Here is a 16,275-nt window from a genome sequence, read left to right on the forward strand (position 1 = left end):
GAAACTGAAGCACAGAGAATTCAAATGACTTTCCCTACTTTGTTATGGAGCTGGGATTAGAACCCAGGTCCTCTGACTTTAGGCACGTGCTCCTTCCTGGCACCCCAGTGGGGATAAGATCCAACGGAGGCAGGGCACGTGACCCTCTCCCCGGAGAGTGTTAAAAAACAGACTAAACTCCCACCCAAGCACTTAGTACAGTGCTCTGGACACAGCAAGCGCTCCAAAAATACGAATGACCGACGGAGTCACCCATCCGCCTGCCCAGGGACTGGAGGCTGGACCGGTTGATCTCGTGAGTCCCTCGCAGTCCTATACCTCTAGGATTTTACGTTCTCGGCAGATCACGGGTAAACTCAGTTACATTCTGCTTTGGTCTTGTTGGTTACCAGCTTCTCTCCGGTCAATCGGTAATGTTTATTGAGCACCTACTCAGTGCAGAGTACTGTACTAAGTGCTTAGGGGAGGACAATACAAGAGCAAGGTGCAATCCCTCCCCACGAGGAGTTTACAGTCTAGCAGGGAATTCTCCTCCACCCGGAACCACAGTTCTAAGTCACAGTGTATGTAGCATCTTGAAGAAATTTCTACTACAACTCAGAACGTTCGCTTGGTTCCTTTAACGCCAGACTACTCGCCGTTCCGCAGTCTCCTCTATCTCGTTGCCGACCCGTCACTCGCGACCTGCCGCTGGCCTGCAACTCCCTCCCCCTTCATATCTGACAGTCAATCCCCCCCACCTTCAAAGCTTTATTAAAATCACACCTCCTCCGAGAGGCCTCCCCCGACCGAGCCCTCCCTCTCCCTTCTGCGTCTTCCTCGTCCTCGGTGACTCTATTTATCGCCATTGTTCTCGTCTGTCCGTCTCCCCCGATTAGACCGTAAGCCCGTCAAACGGCAGGGACTGTCTCTATCCGTTGCCGACTTGTTCATTCCAAGCGCTTAGTACAGTGCTCTGCACATAGTAAGCGCTCAATAAATACTATTGAATGAATGAATGAATGAATTTGTTCCCTTTATTCGCCCTTCCCTCAGCCCCACAGTACTGTCATCCGTATCTGTAATTTCTCTGAATGTCCGTCTCCCCGTCTAGACTGTAAGCTCCTCGTGGGCAGGGAACGTGTCTACTGACTCTGTTATGTTGTACTTTCCCAGACTTTTAGAAAGTGCTCTCCACAAAGTGCTCAATAAATACCATTGATAGTTTGATTAACGGCTGAGTCATTCTTTGGGATCAATAATAATAATAATAATAATAACTGTGGGATTTGTTAAGTGCTTACTCTGTGCCAGTCACTGTACTAGGTGCTGGGCTAGATACAAGCTAATCAGGTTGGACCCAGTCCAAATCCCACATGGAGCTCAGTCTTTATCCCCATTTTAATAATAATAATAATGTTGGTATTTGTTAAGCGCTTACTATGTGCCAAGCACTGTTCTAAGCGCTGGGGTAGACATAGGGGAATCAGGTTGTCCCACATGGGGCTCACAGTCTTAATCCCCATTTTACAGATGAGGGAACTGAGGCACAGAGAAGTTAAGTGACTTGCCCACAGTCACACAGCCGACAAGTGGCAGAGCTGGGATTCGAACTCATGAGCCCTGACTCCAAAGCCCATGCTCTTTCCACTGAGCCACGCTGCTTCTCCAATTCATTTTACAGATGAGGTAAATACAAATACCACAATTATTATTATATCTGTTCTCTGTTGAGTGGGGCTGATGACTTCTCCCCAGGCCCTCTGGCCTCCTCGCTCCTTAACGATAATAATAACGATGGTATTTGTTAAACGCTACTACGTGCCAAGCACTGTTCTAAGCGCTGGGGTAGATGCAAGGTAATCAGGTTGTCCCACACGGGGCTCACTGTCTTAATCTCCAATTTACAGATGAGGTAACTGAGGCCCAAGGTCGCACAGCAGACAGATGGTGGAGCCGGGATTAACAATAATAATAATAGTAACGATGGTATTTGTTAAGCATTCACTACGTGCCAAGCACTTTTCTAAGCGCTGGGGTAGATGCAAGGTAATCAGGTTGTCCCACACGGGGCTCAATGTCTTAATCTCCAATTTACAGATGAGGTAACTGAGGCCCAAGGTCGCACAGCAGACAGATGGTGGAGCCGGGATTAACAATAATAATAATAGTAACGATGGTATTTGTTAAGCATTCACTACGTGCCGAGCACTTTTCTAAGCGCTGGGGTAGATGCAAGGTAATCAGGTCGTCCCACACGGGGCTCACAGTCTTAATCTCCATTTTACGGATGAGGTGACTGAGGCCCAAGGTCGCACAGCAGACAGATGGTGGAGCCGGGATTAACAATAACAATAATGATAACAGTAACGATGGTATTTGTTAAGCATTCACTACGTGCCGAGCACTTTTCTAAGCGCTGGGGTAGATGCAAGGTAATCAGGTCGTCCCACACGGGGCTCACAGTCTTAATCTCCATTTTACGGATGAGGTGACTGAGGCCCAAGGTCGCACAGCAGACAGATGGTGGAGCCGGGATTAACAATAACAATAATGATAACAGTAACGATGGTATTTGTTAAGCATTCACTACGTGCCGAGCACTGTTCTAAGCGCTGGGGTAGATGCAAGGTAATCAGGTCGTCCCACACGGGGCTCACAGTCTTAATCTCCATTTTACGGATGAGGTGACTGAGGCCCAAGGTCGCACAGCAGACAGATGGTGGAGCCGGGATTAACAATAACAATAATGATAACAGTAACGATGGTATTTGTTAAGCATTCACTACGTGCCGAGCACTTTTCGAAGCGCTGGGGTAGATGCAAGGTAATCAGGTCGTCCCACACGGGGCTCACAGTCTTAATCTCCATTTTACGGATGAGGTGACTGAGGCCCACGGTCGCTCAGCAGACACGTGGTGGAGCCGGGATTAATAATAATAATAACGATGAGGGTGTTTGTTAGCGCTTACTACGTGCCAGAGTACCAAGTGCTACTGTACTAAGCCCTGGGGTGGAAACAGAGCAAATCGGGTGGGACACATTCCCCGTCCCGCCTGGTGCCCCCAGTCTTCATCCTCATTTTCCAGATGAGGTGACCGAGGCCCAGAGAAGCGAAGCGACTTGGCCAAGGCCACAGAGCAGAGAAGCGGCGGAGCGGGGATTGGAACCCATGCCCTCGGCTCGGTGGAAAAGAGCCGGGGCTCGGGAGTCCGAGGTCACGGGTTCTAATCCCGGCCCCGCCACTTGTCAGCCGCGCGACTGTGGCCGAGCCGCTTCATTCGTTCGTTCGATAGTATTAAGCGAGCGCCTACTATGTGCGCGGCACCGTGGTCGGCGCTTGGGACGGACAACTGGGCAACAGACAGGGACCATCCCTGCCCCGGGACGGGCTGACTCCGTCGAATGGGCATTAAGACGGTGGAGGCCCACGCGGGCCCACCCGATGACCTCGTACGGTCCCCGGCGCTCGGAACAGCGCTCGGCACATAGTGAGCGCTTCCCAAACGCCATCGTCGGGCCCGGGCCGGGCCTCTTTCCAAGGGGGCGGGCGCGGGTGGGGCCCGGGAGGAGGATGCTTTGTGTCGGCGCCGACCAATGGCAAGGCGGGGCCCCGTTGCCCGGGCGACGGGTGAGTCAGGGGGATGCGGGGCCGGGCCCGGCTGCGGGGGGCCGCGGGGCTGGGGGGGGCGGCGGCGGGGACCGGCGGGGCCCGAGGACCCCATTCATCCGCTTTAGGAGACCCATGGGCAGAAGAAGCCGTGTAAATGCGTTTTAAGGCGAGTCCGGGGGCGGGGGGGCGGGGGGCAGGGGAGAGAGGGGGAGGAGGGATGCTCTTGGGCAGGGCGCGGGGCTCTCTCCTCCCCTCTCCCCTTCCCCGTGACCTTCCCATTCTCCTTCTCCCCCCCCCCCCCAGGAAGGACCTCGGCCCCCCAGCAGCAGCTACTCTTCGGGGTGTTGCAAAAGTTCCGAGTTCACCTGCCAGCCCCCCTAGCATCACACCCGACCGCTCCCACGGGAAGGAGGACGGGGTCGGTAAGGAGGATGTCTTGGGGGCCGGCGGCGGGGCAGATTGGGTCCGTGACCTCCCCCCACCCCCACCCGACCGCGCCGTCCGCCCGGTCCGAGGTCACCGGATGCGTCCGTCTCCTCCCCTGGAGTGTCCTTCCCCTACGAGGCGGCTTCTCTCCACCCCGTTGGTTCCCCATCTGCGCAACCTGCCTCTTCTTCCCTCTCCCTAGAAGCCCCTTTGGCAGCAGGGCAGGTCAGGAGGTCACCGTCCCGTGACCTTGCCGACTCCGTCCCGGAAGCCTCCATCCCAAGAGATGGGGGCGGCGGTGTCCCGTCGTCCTCTTCCCCGCCGACGAGTGGAAGGGCCGGACGGGCCGCGGCTCTGGGCCGGAGCGGGAGGGAGAGGGCACCCGTGCCGCGTATCGACCGAGCCGTCTTTCTAAAGATGGTAAAGGGCTTGGGTGGGAGAGGGGAGCTCACTTCCATCTGTCCCTCTCCCCTCCCCCCCAGTATGTTGCATACTTTATACGGCGGGAGCCGAGCCATCCGGCGTCCCCCTTGGCTCCCGGCCATGGCCGGGTATCTGCAAGAATCAGACTTCGTGATGGTGGAGGAGGGCGACCTCGCCACCAGAGATCTGCTGGAGAGCTTGACCCTGGAGGGCTCGCGGGGGGTGAGTGAGGGCCGGGCCCTGGGCTGGGCAGGGACGGGAGGGGAGAGAGAGCCCGAGGACCCCGGCGGCATCCAGGAAGGTCCTTGGGCCTCGGAGCTTCTCCCGGGTGCTCCGTCCAGAGCTAGAGCCCGGAGGCCCCTCTCGCTCTTTGGACGATAGTTTACCCCAGAGCGGAGGGCTCCTTGTGGGCAGGGATCACTTCTGCCAGCTCGGTTCTACCGTGCTCTTCCGAGCGCTCGGTACGGCGGTCCGCACTCGGGAAGGGCTCGATCGGTTGGTCGGGGTCGGGGGCGGGCGAGCGGTGTCGCCGCTCACGGCCTTGCTCTCGGCCTAGGGGGACGTCGCCGCCTTCTTCGTGGCAGACCTGGGTGACGTGGTGAGGAAGCACCTGCGCTTCCTGAAGGCCCTGCCCCGCGTCCAGCCCTTCTATGCCGTGAAGTGTAACGGCAGCCGAGGGGTGGTGAAGACCCTGGCAGAGCTGGGGACCGGATTCGACTGCGCTAGTAAAGTAAGAGTCACGGGAACCAGGGGATGGGAGGAGGGAAGAGAGGAAAATGAGCTGTGGGGTTGAGTGGACCGCTTGCTCCTCTTAGGCTCCCCATCGGAGTTGGTCTAAGTGGGAAGAACTTGGGAGTGGGAAACAGAGGGCCTGCTCCCCTACTTGCTGACTGGGTGACCTTGGACAAGCCCCTTAACTTCCCTTCCCAAGCTCTTAGTACGGTGCTCTGCACACAGTAAGTGCTCAATATATACGATTCAATGAATGAATTCTCTGTGTCTCAGTTTTCTCATCCGGAAAAGGGGGGTTCATTGCCTGGTCTTCCTCCTACTTAGAGGCGGAGTAGCCTGGTAGAAAGAGCACGGGCGTAGGAATCTGAGCACCTGGGTTTTAATCCTGGCCCCGCTGTCTGACCTCGAGCAAGTCTTTTAACTTCTCTGTGCTCGATTTCCTCATCTGTAAAATGGGGATTAAATCCTACATCCTAACCGGGACGGTGTCCAAACTGGTAACCTTATATCTAACCCACAATTTAGAATGGTGCTCGGCGTATAGTAAGCACTTAACGAATACCATAATCATCATTTCTTAGATTATATATTGTAAATTATTTAGTTATACACGTATTTAATGTCTGCCTGCCCCTCGGGACTGTAAACTCGTCGTGAACGGGGAACGTATCTACCAACTCTGTTGAATTGTAGTCTCCCAAGTGCTTAGTACGGTGCTCTAACGTATTTAACGCTCAATAAATACAATTGATGAGGATGATAACTGTACGCCCCATATGGGCTACCCCGGTGCTTAATACAGTGTTTGGCACATAGCAAGCACTTAACTATAATAATAATATTACTAATTATTGTTATTATTAGTGACCTGGGAGAATCCAGCCACCCTTCCTCGTCTTCCTCACACCTCCCCTCCCCCTCCCGTTGCCGGGCTGTGATGAGGAATGATGACTACACATGCTGAGCTTGTTTGTAGGCCTAAATGCTGGCTCATCCTTGTGGTTTTAAACTCCTGAATCAGTGGGCGGTAACTCCTGCTCCGGCCGGGAGGAGATTTGGCCTTCACCACGATACAGATAGGGTTAGACTTGGGCTCTGCGTGTCTAACTCTGCCAGCTGTCAAGGGAATTTGCCCTGTCGGGTTAATTTCTCTCACTAGAAAAATTAGAATAATCGCCTTTTTTAAAGGGATTGGAAATCACCACTAAAGTCTTTGTTGCCCCCTTCTGGCCTAAATAGATACTAGCCCCCAGATCTCTGCCCGGGAACAATAATAATAATAATAATAATAATAATAATAGTTTTGGTATCCATTAATCACTTACTATGTGCCACGCATTTTTTCAAGCGGTGAGGTAGGTACAAGGTAATCAGGTTGGACGCAGTCCCTGTCCCACACCGGGCTCACAGTTTAATCCCCATTCTATAGATGAGGTAACTGAGGCCCAGAGAAGTGAAGTGACTTGCCCAGGGTGACACAGAAGGCAAGTGGCGGAGCCGGGATTAGAACCCACGCCCTCTGACTCCCAAGCCCACGGTCTTCCCATTAGGCCCTTCTCTAAATATCTCCTATATTCCCTTCTCATGGCAAGGCATTGGCGGCCCCTGCCCCTCTTCACATCCCTCTTTTTTTGTCTCCAGAAAGAGATTGAGTTGGTGCAGAGCATCGGAGTCCCTGGCCACAAGATCATTTACGCCAACCCCTGCAAACAGATCTCACACATCAAATACGCTGCCAGGCACGGGGTCCAGGTGATGACCTTTGACAATGAAGTGGAACTAGCAAAAGTGGCCAAGCGCTACCCCGGGGCCAGGTAGGTTGAAAGTTGGGCTCCTGGGGGACACTTGGGGTGGCCAAATGGGTTCTAGTCACCAGAGTGGATTTTTTTTATGGTATTTGCTAAGCGCCTTCTATGTGCCAAACACTGGGGTAGGTAGAGGTTAATCGGATCAGACACAGTTCCTGTCCCACATAATGCTCGCAGTCTTAGTAGGAGGGAGAGCAGGTATTTAATTCCCATTTTAGAGGTGAGGAAACGGAGGCACAGAGAAGTTAAGAGATTTGCTCAAGGTCACACAGCAAGCGATTGGCAGAGCCAGGATTAGAACGCAGGATCTCTGACTCTCAGGTCCAAGCTCTTTCCATTAGGCCATGCTGCTGGGTTTGTGGAGGTAGATTGGTCGAGGACATAGGTCCCATGGGAACATGGCCCTTCGGTCACTGACAGCATAACGCCCTAGAATCCCTCATATGGCCGTATAGTTTACAGCCCCAGTATGATGGATCAGCCCATATGATTGATCGATTGATCACCAAATCGTATTGGCACGGCTCCACGGTTGACTGAAAACCAGTTTAAAGAATCAACAGAACTCACCTTAGCCTCTTCTTCAAGCTTGGGGGATTCATTAGCAGCCCCTTGTCGCTATTTGGCCTAATAGGACTTGAAGAAGAAGTCTGAGGTGATGGAGACAGGCTGTTTTTCCTGTGTGCCTTTGCGTGGGTCTCTTGATTGGAAAGCAACGTGGCCTAGAGGAAAGAGCCCGGGCCTGGGAGTTAGATCTGGGTTCTATTCCCGGCTCTGCAACGTGTTTGCTGTGTGACCTTGGGCAAGACACTTCTCTGTGCCTCCGTTACCTCATCTGTAAAACGGGGATTAAGACTCTGAGCTCCATGTGAGACAGGAGCTGTGTCCAACCCGATTAACTTGCCTCTACCCCAGCACTTAGTACGGTGCCTGGCACCTAGTAAGCGTTTAACAAAATGCCACAGTTATTATTATGATTATTATTGATTGGCTCAGAAGTCCCCCAGATTGTCAGCATTGCTCTGCCTGGACTCTAGGAGCTAGGAAATGCTAGTTTTTGACAGCCGGTTACTTAGGGAGGACCGGGTGGGAAATCCAGTGGGGTGGGTCTTCAAAGCCAAATTAATAATACTACTACTAATAATTGTTTTTATATTTGTATCTGTTAAGTGCTTACTCTTTGCCAGGCATCACTCTAAGCGCTGGAGTAAATGCAAGCTAATCAGATTGGGCCCCAGTCCCTGTCCCCCCTGGGGCTCACAGTCTCCATCCCCATTTTACAGATGACGGAGCTGAGGGACAGAGAAGGGAAGTGACTTGGCCAGGGTCACGCAGCAGACAAGTGGAGGAGCTGGGATTAGAACCCCGGTCCTTGTGACTGCCAGGCCTATGTTCTATCCATTAGGGCACACTGCTTCTCCACCCTTACTGAGTAAACTCAGCAAACTCCTCCAGGAGCAGGAGAAGGTGAGAGGTTGATAACCAGCCTCCCCCTCCTTTGCCTCTCTCCTTTCCTCCCCGGCTCGACAGGGAAGGTAGAGCCCGCACCAAGGAGGAGAAGGGGGGCCTCTCTCCCCACAGGATGGTTTTATCAATTGCCACAGATGAATTTAAATCTCCCGCTCACTTGAACATCAAGTTTGGAGCCACGCTGAAGTCCTGCAGACATCTGCTGGAAACCGCCAAGAAGATGAATGTGGAAGTAATTGGCATAAGGTAAGAACCAGGCTCGCTTGTTTTTTTCTCTCTCCCCTGTTGTCTCTGACTGTTGGCAAGCTCCCCACGTCAGCCAGTCTCTCTCTTTCTTTGCAGAGAATCCACATCAATCAATCAGTAGTATTTACTGAGCATCTACTGTGTGCGTTCATTCATTCAATCGTGTTTATTGAGCGCTTACCGTGTGCAGAGCATTGTGCTAAGTGCTTGGAAAGTACAATTCAGCTGGAGCAGAAGTAGTGAACTAGTTTCGATGGTGGGGGTAAAAAAGACCTAGGGAGGTGTGCCTATCTCCTGTCAAGTTGAGGGAAAAGGAGATATTTTTCCTATATTTTTTTTTTTTGAGGGTTGGAAGGCAAAGCTATAGCTCGGGTCTGTCTCCTCCATTAAACTGTAACCTCTTTGAGGAGAGCTTCCAAATTTCTAGCCCAGTCGCTGCAGCTGCAGGGGCTTCAATAGATGACGGTGGAGTTGGTTTCTTCCCTCCTAGCTTCCACGTTGGCAGCGCCTGTTGCGGCCCTCAGGCTTTCACGCAGGCCATAGCAGATGCCCGGCTAGTGTTCGAAATGGGAGCCGAGCTGGGTTACAGGATGCACCTACTGGACCTTGGCGGTGGCTTCCCCGGCCCGGAAAACTCCACGGTCAGGTTTGAAGAGGTAAAATGTGACAGCAAATAGGGAATAATAATAACAATTGGGGTATTTGTAAAGCGCCTACTACGTGCCAGGCACCGTACTAATCGCTGGGGGAGATACCAGATGATTGGCTTGGACACAGTCCCTGTCCCGCATAGAGCGCACTGTCTTAATCCCCGTTTTACAGGTGAGGAAACCGAGTCCCAGAGAAGTTAAGTGACTTGCCCAAGGTCACACAGCAGACAGGTGGCAGAGCCGGAATTAGAACCCAAATCATCTGACAGCCAGGCCCGTGAGAATGTCAGGAGCGAAGTAAAACTGTCCGTCTTTCTTCTCTTTCCCTCCCCGCGTCTTTTTTTTCCTCCCCTTAACCAGCTAGCCTCTGTGATCAACTCCGCCTTGGATTTGTATTTCCCAGAAGGGTGTGGGGTGGAAATCATTGCAGAGCCTGGGCGCTACTATGTGGCCTCTTCGTTCACCCTGGCTGTCAACATCATTGCCAAAGAACACATCCCATCAGAGCACCTTGGCTCTGACGGTAAGTTAGGCGAGGAGACGTCACCAGGTGCTGGGCCGAGGCCTGGTGGGAAGACCCCCCAAGAGAGACTTTGCCTGAATCAAGCAGAGTTAGCCACCCCTCGCCATCTGCATGGGGGCCCCTTCCTCTCATTGCCCAGTATTCTTGGGTAATTTTCTTTTTACGGTGTTGGTTAAGTGCTTACTACATCGCTGGCACTGTAATCATAATAATAGTGATGGTATTTGTTAAGCGACTGCTATGTGCCAGGCACTGTACTAAGCACTGGGGTGGATACAAGCAAATCAGGTTGGGCACAGTCCCTGTCCCATGTGGGGCTCCCAGTCTTAATCCCCATTTTACAGATGAGGGAACTGAGGCCCAAAGAAGCGAAGTGATTTACCTAAGGACACCCAGAAGGCAAGTGGCGGAGCCAGAATTAGAACCCAGGTCCCTCTGACTCCCAGGTCTGTGCTCTATCCACTGGGCAACACTGCTTCTCCTTCACAGGTGCTGGCGGTGTCGCTCCCAAGAGCATCAAGTACCGTGTGAACGATGGTGTTTATGGAGCCTTCAACTCTGTCCTCTTTGACAACACCTGCCCTGCCCCCGTCCTGCAGAAGGTTAGTTGGTTAAGGTCTCAGTGCTTAGTCATTCAATCGGTGGTTTTTACTGAGCACTTACTGTGTGCAGAGCACTGTATTAAGCGCTTGGGAGAGTCCAGTATGCAGAGTTGGTATAGGCGTTCCCTGTCCACAAGGAGCTTGCAAGAGGGGGAGATGGGCATTAATATGAATGAGTAAAATTGCGGATGTGGACGTAAGTGCTGTGGGTCTGAGGGAGGGGTGAATAAAGGGAGCAAATCCCAGTGCGAGGACGACGCAGAAGGGCGTGGGAGAAGAGGAAATGAGAATTTAGTCGGGGAAGGCCTCTCGGAGGAGAGGTGATTTTAACTGAACTTCTCTGAGCCTCAGTTTCCTCATCTGAAAAATGAAGATTCAGTACGTACTGTCCCTCCTACTAGACTGTGATCTCCAGGTGGGGGACAGTAGGGAACGTGTCTCCTGACTCTGTTATATTGTTCTAACGGCTAGAGCACGGACCTGGGAGTCAAAAAGACCTAGGTTTTAATCCAGACTCTGCCACTTGTCGGCTGTATGACCTTGGGCAAGTCACTTAACTTCTCTGTGCCTCAGTTCCCTCATCTGTAAAATGGGGATTAAAGACTGTGAGCCCCATGTGGGACAGGGGCTGTGTCCAACCCAATTTGCTTGCATTCACCCCCGTCCCTAGTACAGTGAGTGGTACATAGAAAACAATTAACAAATACCACCACTATTATTAATATTATGATTATAATAATAATGATGGTATTTGCTAAGCGCTTACTATGTGCCAGGCACTCTTCTAAGCGCTGGGGTAGATACAGGGTGATCAAGTCGTCCCACATGGGGCTCACAGTCTTCATCCCCATTTTCCAGATGAGGGAACTGAGGCACAGAGAAGTGAAGTAGCTTGCCCAGGGTCACCCAAGAGACAAGTGGTGGAGCCGGGATTAGAACCAGACCTGACTCCCAAACCTGTGCTTTTCCCACTAAGCCACGCTGCTTCTCTATTCCTCTCCCATGTGCTTAGTACAATGCTCTGCACACAGTAAATGCTCAATAAATATCACTGATTGATTGACCTGGTTATCACGTATCTAACCCCCAGACTTAGTACGGTAGGGTGCTCGGTACTTACTAAGCGCTTAACAAACCCCAGCCAATCAGTGGAATTTATTAAGCGCTTAGTGTATATCAAGCACACAATGCTAAGCTCATCATCTGGATTATAAGCTTGTCGTGGACGGGGAATTTGTCTGGTTATTGTTACATTGTTCTCTCCCAAGCGCTGAGGAAAGTGCTCTGCGCACAGTGAGCGCTCAATAAATATGATTGAACAAAGCCCTTGGAGAAGCAGCATGGCCTAGTGGAAAGCGCACGGGCCTGGGAGTCAGAAGGACCTGGGTTCTAGTCCCAGCTCTGCCACTTGTCTGCTGTGCTACCTTGGGCAAGTCATTTAACTTCTCTGTGCCTCAGTTCCCTCATCTGTGAAAAACGGGGATGAAGACCGTGAGCCCCATGTGGGACGTGCACTGTGTCCAATCTGATTATCTTGTGTCTACCCCAGTGACTGGCACACAGTCAGCGCTTAACAAATATGATTAAAAAAAAAAAAGCCGCTGGGAGAGTTCGACGCAATAGTTTTCCTTCTTCGGCATCTCCCGACAGAACACTGGGTCGGTCGGCCCGCCGGCCGGCCCCGGCGATGGCATCGCTCGGGGGTCTTACGTGTGCCCTCTCCGTCCGTGCAGGAACCCCACCCCGGTCAGCCCCTGTACAGCAGCAGCCTCTGGGGGCCTGCCTGCGACGGACCAGAACCCATCGCCGAGGGCCTGCGGCTGCCCGACCTGCAAGTGGGCGACTGGCTGACGTTCGAGAACATGGGCGCCTACACCGCGGGCCCGGCCTCCCCGTTCAGCGCGGCCCGGCCCAGGCGAATCGTCTACACCATGTCCAGGGTGCCCTGGTGAGAGGGAAGCGGTGGTCTGCGGCGGCTAAGCGGAGGCTGCAGTCCGGGGCGCAGATGCGTCCGCTGCGGGGGGCGGGAAGAGCCGCCCCTGAGGAGGGTCCCGTCCCCCCAGAGTCGGTTTTGGGCGGTGGGTGGTCGAACCCCTCCCCTCCTGCTCTGTCAGGCTTGGAGAAACGGGGCCTGCTCTGGCTCCTCCATGCCGATGACTTAAACAGGGGCCTTGCAGGAGGTAATGACGATGACGATGACGACAGCTGGGGTATTTAAGCGCTTTCTATGTGCCAAGCACTGTACCAAGCGCTGGGGGAGATGGAAGATCATCAGGTCCCACGTGGAGCTCACACTCTCAGGAGGGAGAACAGGGATCGAATCCCCATTTTGCAGCCGAGGGGACCGAAGCCCAGGGAAGCGAAGTGACTTGCACAAGGTCCCACGCTGGTGGAGCCGACGTTGAACCCGGGTCCTCGGACTCCCAGGCTCGCTAGGCCACACTGCTTCTCTAGGGAGGCCAGTCTTCAGTGTAGTCGAATGGTGGGAGGTTCACCTCTGGCGGGAAAAGTGTGGCCTCCAGGCTGTGGGGCCTGTGGGAGCGGGGAGGCAATCCAAGCCCTCGCCGTGTTTGGTGATCTGGCTGAATGCCAGCCAGCTGAGAAAAGGAGCAGTCAGGGAGGCTGATTAGCTAGTCCTTAGCTCGCCCTCTGGCTGGACCGTCCAGCTCCATGAGCCAGGGGAAGGGTCGACATCAGGCCCTCTTCGAGGAGGGCCCCATTCGGCCTCTTAAGATGAGCGTATCGCCACCGTCTTCCTCTCCCACTCCAGTCTCGACAAAACTCCTTTCTGGAATACCGCAAAGCAGCATGAGAGGAGTACGGCGCTCTGCACACAGGAAGCGCTCAATAAATGCAACCGAAGGAAGGAGGTCCCAAGGACCTCCCCATCAGACTCCCCTCTCCTTCCGGACTGTGACTCTTGTCTCTGAGATTTGAGGCTGTCCATCAACTCCCCGTGGCCTGTCCCTATTGGCTCCCCCATCTGCTGTTTTTTTAAAATGTTATTTGTTAAGCGCTTACTATGTGCCAAGCACTGTACTAAGCGCTAGGGTAAATACAGGTTACTCAGGTTGGACACAGTCCACGTCCCACATGGGGCTCACGGTCTTAGACCCCATTTTACAGACCAGGTAACTGAGGCGCAGAGAAGTGATGTGACTTGCCCAAGGTCACCTGGCAGACAAGTGGTGGTGCCCCGATTAGAACTCGGGTCTTGTTTTTTTGTTGTTGTTGTTTTCTTTTTTTACAGTTTTCAGTGCTATGTTCCAAGCATCGTTCTAAGCGCTGGGGTAGATAAAAACTAATCAGGTTGGACCCGGTCCGTGTCCCACTTGGGGCTCACAGCATTAATCCCCATTTTACGGATGACTTAACCGAGGCATAGAGAAGCGAAATGGCTTGCTCAGAGTCACACAGCAGACAAGTGGCAGAGCTGGGATTAGAACCCAAGGTCCTTCCGACTCCCAGACAAGTGCTCAATCAGTCATATCGAGCGTTTACCGTATTCAGAGCACTGTATTAAGCGCTTGGGAGAGTACAACACAGCATTATAACGGACACATTCCCTGCCCTCAGCGAGCTTACAGTCTAGACATTATTACGGATATGTACACAAGCGCTGTGGGGCCACGGGGATGGTAGTGAATGAAGGGAGCGAGACAGGGCGACGGAGAAGGGGTCGGTATCCACTTCTGACTGCCAGTCCCGTGCTCCGTCCACTGGGCCGCACTGCCGTTGGGTTGGGCCTCGCGGGCGGAACAGGGTCTCTTCCTCGGGCAGGGGAAGAGGGGACCTGGGCTCCTATCCAGCCTCTCGTTCCAGGGAAGCTCTGCAAAGGAAACTCCTGCAGGCGGAGGAAGACCGCGAGAGCAGGTGCAAGCCGCTTTCTTGCGGATGGGAGATCGCCGACGTGCTGTGTGTGACCCCAGTCTTCACCCCGACCAGCATCATCTGAGCGGCCCTTGGACGGGGCTAGTAACGCCATGTTGGGGAGAGGGTTGGGAGGGGAGGGGAGGCTCCTTATTGGGGGAAAGGAGGTGAGGGTGGAAAGAACGCTTGTCCTTCTCACCCCCACCCTGCCTCTAGCGTTTTGCCCCTTAAGACCAGTCTAAAAATCCTTGTAGTTGAAGTATGCAACATAAATCCTGTTCCTTCTAACTAACCGTGTGTGCACCTCCTCTCCAGCGCATGGGGCTCAGTGGCCCACGGGTAGGAGTCCCTGCCGCTGGGCTTGGGCGGACCTTTTGTGAGTGATGCATCTCCTAGGTTGTAATAACGTGAGTTTTTCAATTCCTTGCCTGCTTACCTCCCCTCTCTCAGGCCCGTATTCCCAGGGAGAGGCACGACCCCGCTGTGGTTCCGAGCGAAGGTGCCAGAGCTGGCTGAAGCGGGTGCTGGAAGGGATGGGCGGGTCAAAGACTCTTCCCCCTTCCTTCCCTCCACGGTCTCAAAGCTTTTTTGTTTTGGTTTTTTTCCTGACGTTCACGGAAAATGGGCTTGTTAGGCTGGCCGGAGAGAGGTGGGTGGGTGTGGAATGTGGAAGGAATGAGGAGAATCGATTTTGGAGCAGGAAGTGTGGGAGCACATAAAAGCGGGGGATTTCCAATTGTTTCATTCAAGATTCACTTTGCCCTCTCTCCGGCATTCCCCCCCCCCCCCCCCCCGGGGCTTAACTTCAGCTCAGGGAAAGGAGAGGCTGAGGGAACTGAGCCTTATTAAAATCCACTGGAGGGGAGAGGTCAGAGCTGCAGAGGTTTTTAGTTTTTTTCTTTTTTAAGTGGCACTTGCTAAATGCTTGCTATGTGCCGGACACTGAATTAAACGCTGAAGTAGATACAAGCTAATCAGGTTGGACACCATCCATGTCCCACATGAGGCTCACAGACTTAATCCCCATTTTACAGAGGAGGGAACTGAGGTACGGAGAAGTGAAGCGACTTGCTCAAGGTCACACAGCAGACAGCGACGGAGCCGGGATTAGAACCCAGGTCCTTCGGACTCCCGGGTCCCTGCCATTTCCATTAGACCAAGCTGTTTTTCTAGAGGTTGGCTGGAAATGGTCCATCTGCTGCTTTAAGCTTGCAAGCTCACTGTGGGCACGGAACGTATCTACAGACTCTGTTATATTGTACTCTCCTGACCACTTGGTACAGTACTCTGCACACAGTAAGCACGCAGTAAATATGATTGACTGATTTAGGACGGGAAGGAGGAGCTGAAAGTGATCCATCACTCCCCCTGACTTGGCTGCCTCCTAGAACTTCTCCCAAACAGGATTTTCTCTTCCTCATCCTTCTTATGTGCTTATCCGTTTACTGTAATATTAACGACTCATTTACCCATGTGTTTGTTTAGAGCTTTTCTCGCACTTGCTTTTTGTTTATTCATCTCTTTGCTTGTCTGCATCCTCTTCTTCCTCCCACATTAGCTTGGAAGCTCCTGGAGGGCAGGGAGTACCGGTATAATGTTCCAGCATGAAACCTGAGGATGATAACTGAACAGGCGCTTAGTGCAGTGTTCTGCGCAAAGCATGGGCCCAATAAATACCCTTGATTAATCGAACCCCACAGACCTCTGCTTCCAGAACTCTTTGCTTTGAGGGTTTAGGCCTGGGACAGGGAGTGGGAGGATTGTTCTCTTAAAAAGGAGCCTGGCCATTTGCTTCAGAAATGTCCCAACCTCTGCCGGTTTACCCGAGAGTGCTCTGACAGAGCTCTGCAGCGGCATCAGGGACTTAGGTTAGACCTCAGGGGAAACTAAGTGGTGAGGATCTCCAGGGAGTTGGAATCTCCCTGGAACAACG

The 16,275-nt window shown here is 53.0% G+C and overlaps 1 protein-coding gene across 2 annotated transcripts; it reads left to right on the forward strand.

Moving 5' to 3' along the window:
• Nucleotides 1–3,899: 3,899 nt before the first annotated feature.
• On the forward strand, nt 3,900–14,634 carry AZIN2 (antizyme inhibitor 2). 2 transcript variants are annotated; one of them, XM_029081266.2, is made up of 10 exons: nt 3,900–4,014; nt 4,501–4,663; nt 4,998–5,171; nt 6,815–6,987; nt 8,512–8,697; nt 9,188–9,353; nt 9,708–9,870; nt 10,360–10,472; nt 12,206–12,420; nt 14,295–14,634. In XM_029081266.2, exons 2-10 carry the CDS (start codon nt 4,502–4,504, stop codon nt 14,425–14,427), a joined length of 1,485 nt encoding a protein of 494 aa, XP_028937099.1. In that variant the 5' UTR covers nt 3,900–4,014; nt 4,501; the 3' UTR covers nt 14,428–14,634. The 2 variants fall into 2 exon arrangements, with proteins under 2 accessions (XP_028937099.1, XP_028937100.1); XM_029081267.2 differs by having other exon boundaries at nt 8,563–8,697.
• Nucleotides 14,635–16,275: the final 1,641 nt, after the last annotated feature.

This window comes from Ornithorhynchus anatinus, chromosome 16, assembly GCF_004115215.2.
Source record: "Ornithorhynchus anatinus isolate Pmale09 chromosome 16, mOrnAna1.pri.v4, whole genome shotgun sequence".
In the NCBI taxonomy this organism is placed as follows: Eukaryota; Metazoa; Chordata; class Mammalia; order Monotremata; family Ornithorhynchidae; genus Ornithorhynchus; species Ornithorhynchus anatinus.

Excerpts from the sequence above, each read along its gene's own strand:
- AZIN2 (XM_029081266.2), top strand. The coding sequence starts at position 4,502 with ATGTTGCATACTTTATACGGCGGGAGCCGAGCCATCCGGCGTCCCCCT. Across the intron at positions 6,988-8,511 it reads AAGCGCTACCCCGGGGCCAG|GGAAGGTAGAGCCCGCACCA; the intron begins GTAGGTTGAAAG and ends CCGGCTCGACAG. Across the intron at positions 9,354-9,707 it reads CCACGGTCAGGTTTGAAGAG|CTAGCCTCTGTGATCAACTC; the intron begins GTAAAATGTGAC and ends CCCCTTAACCAG.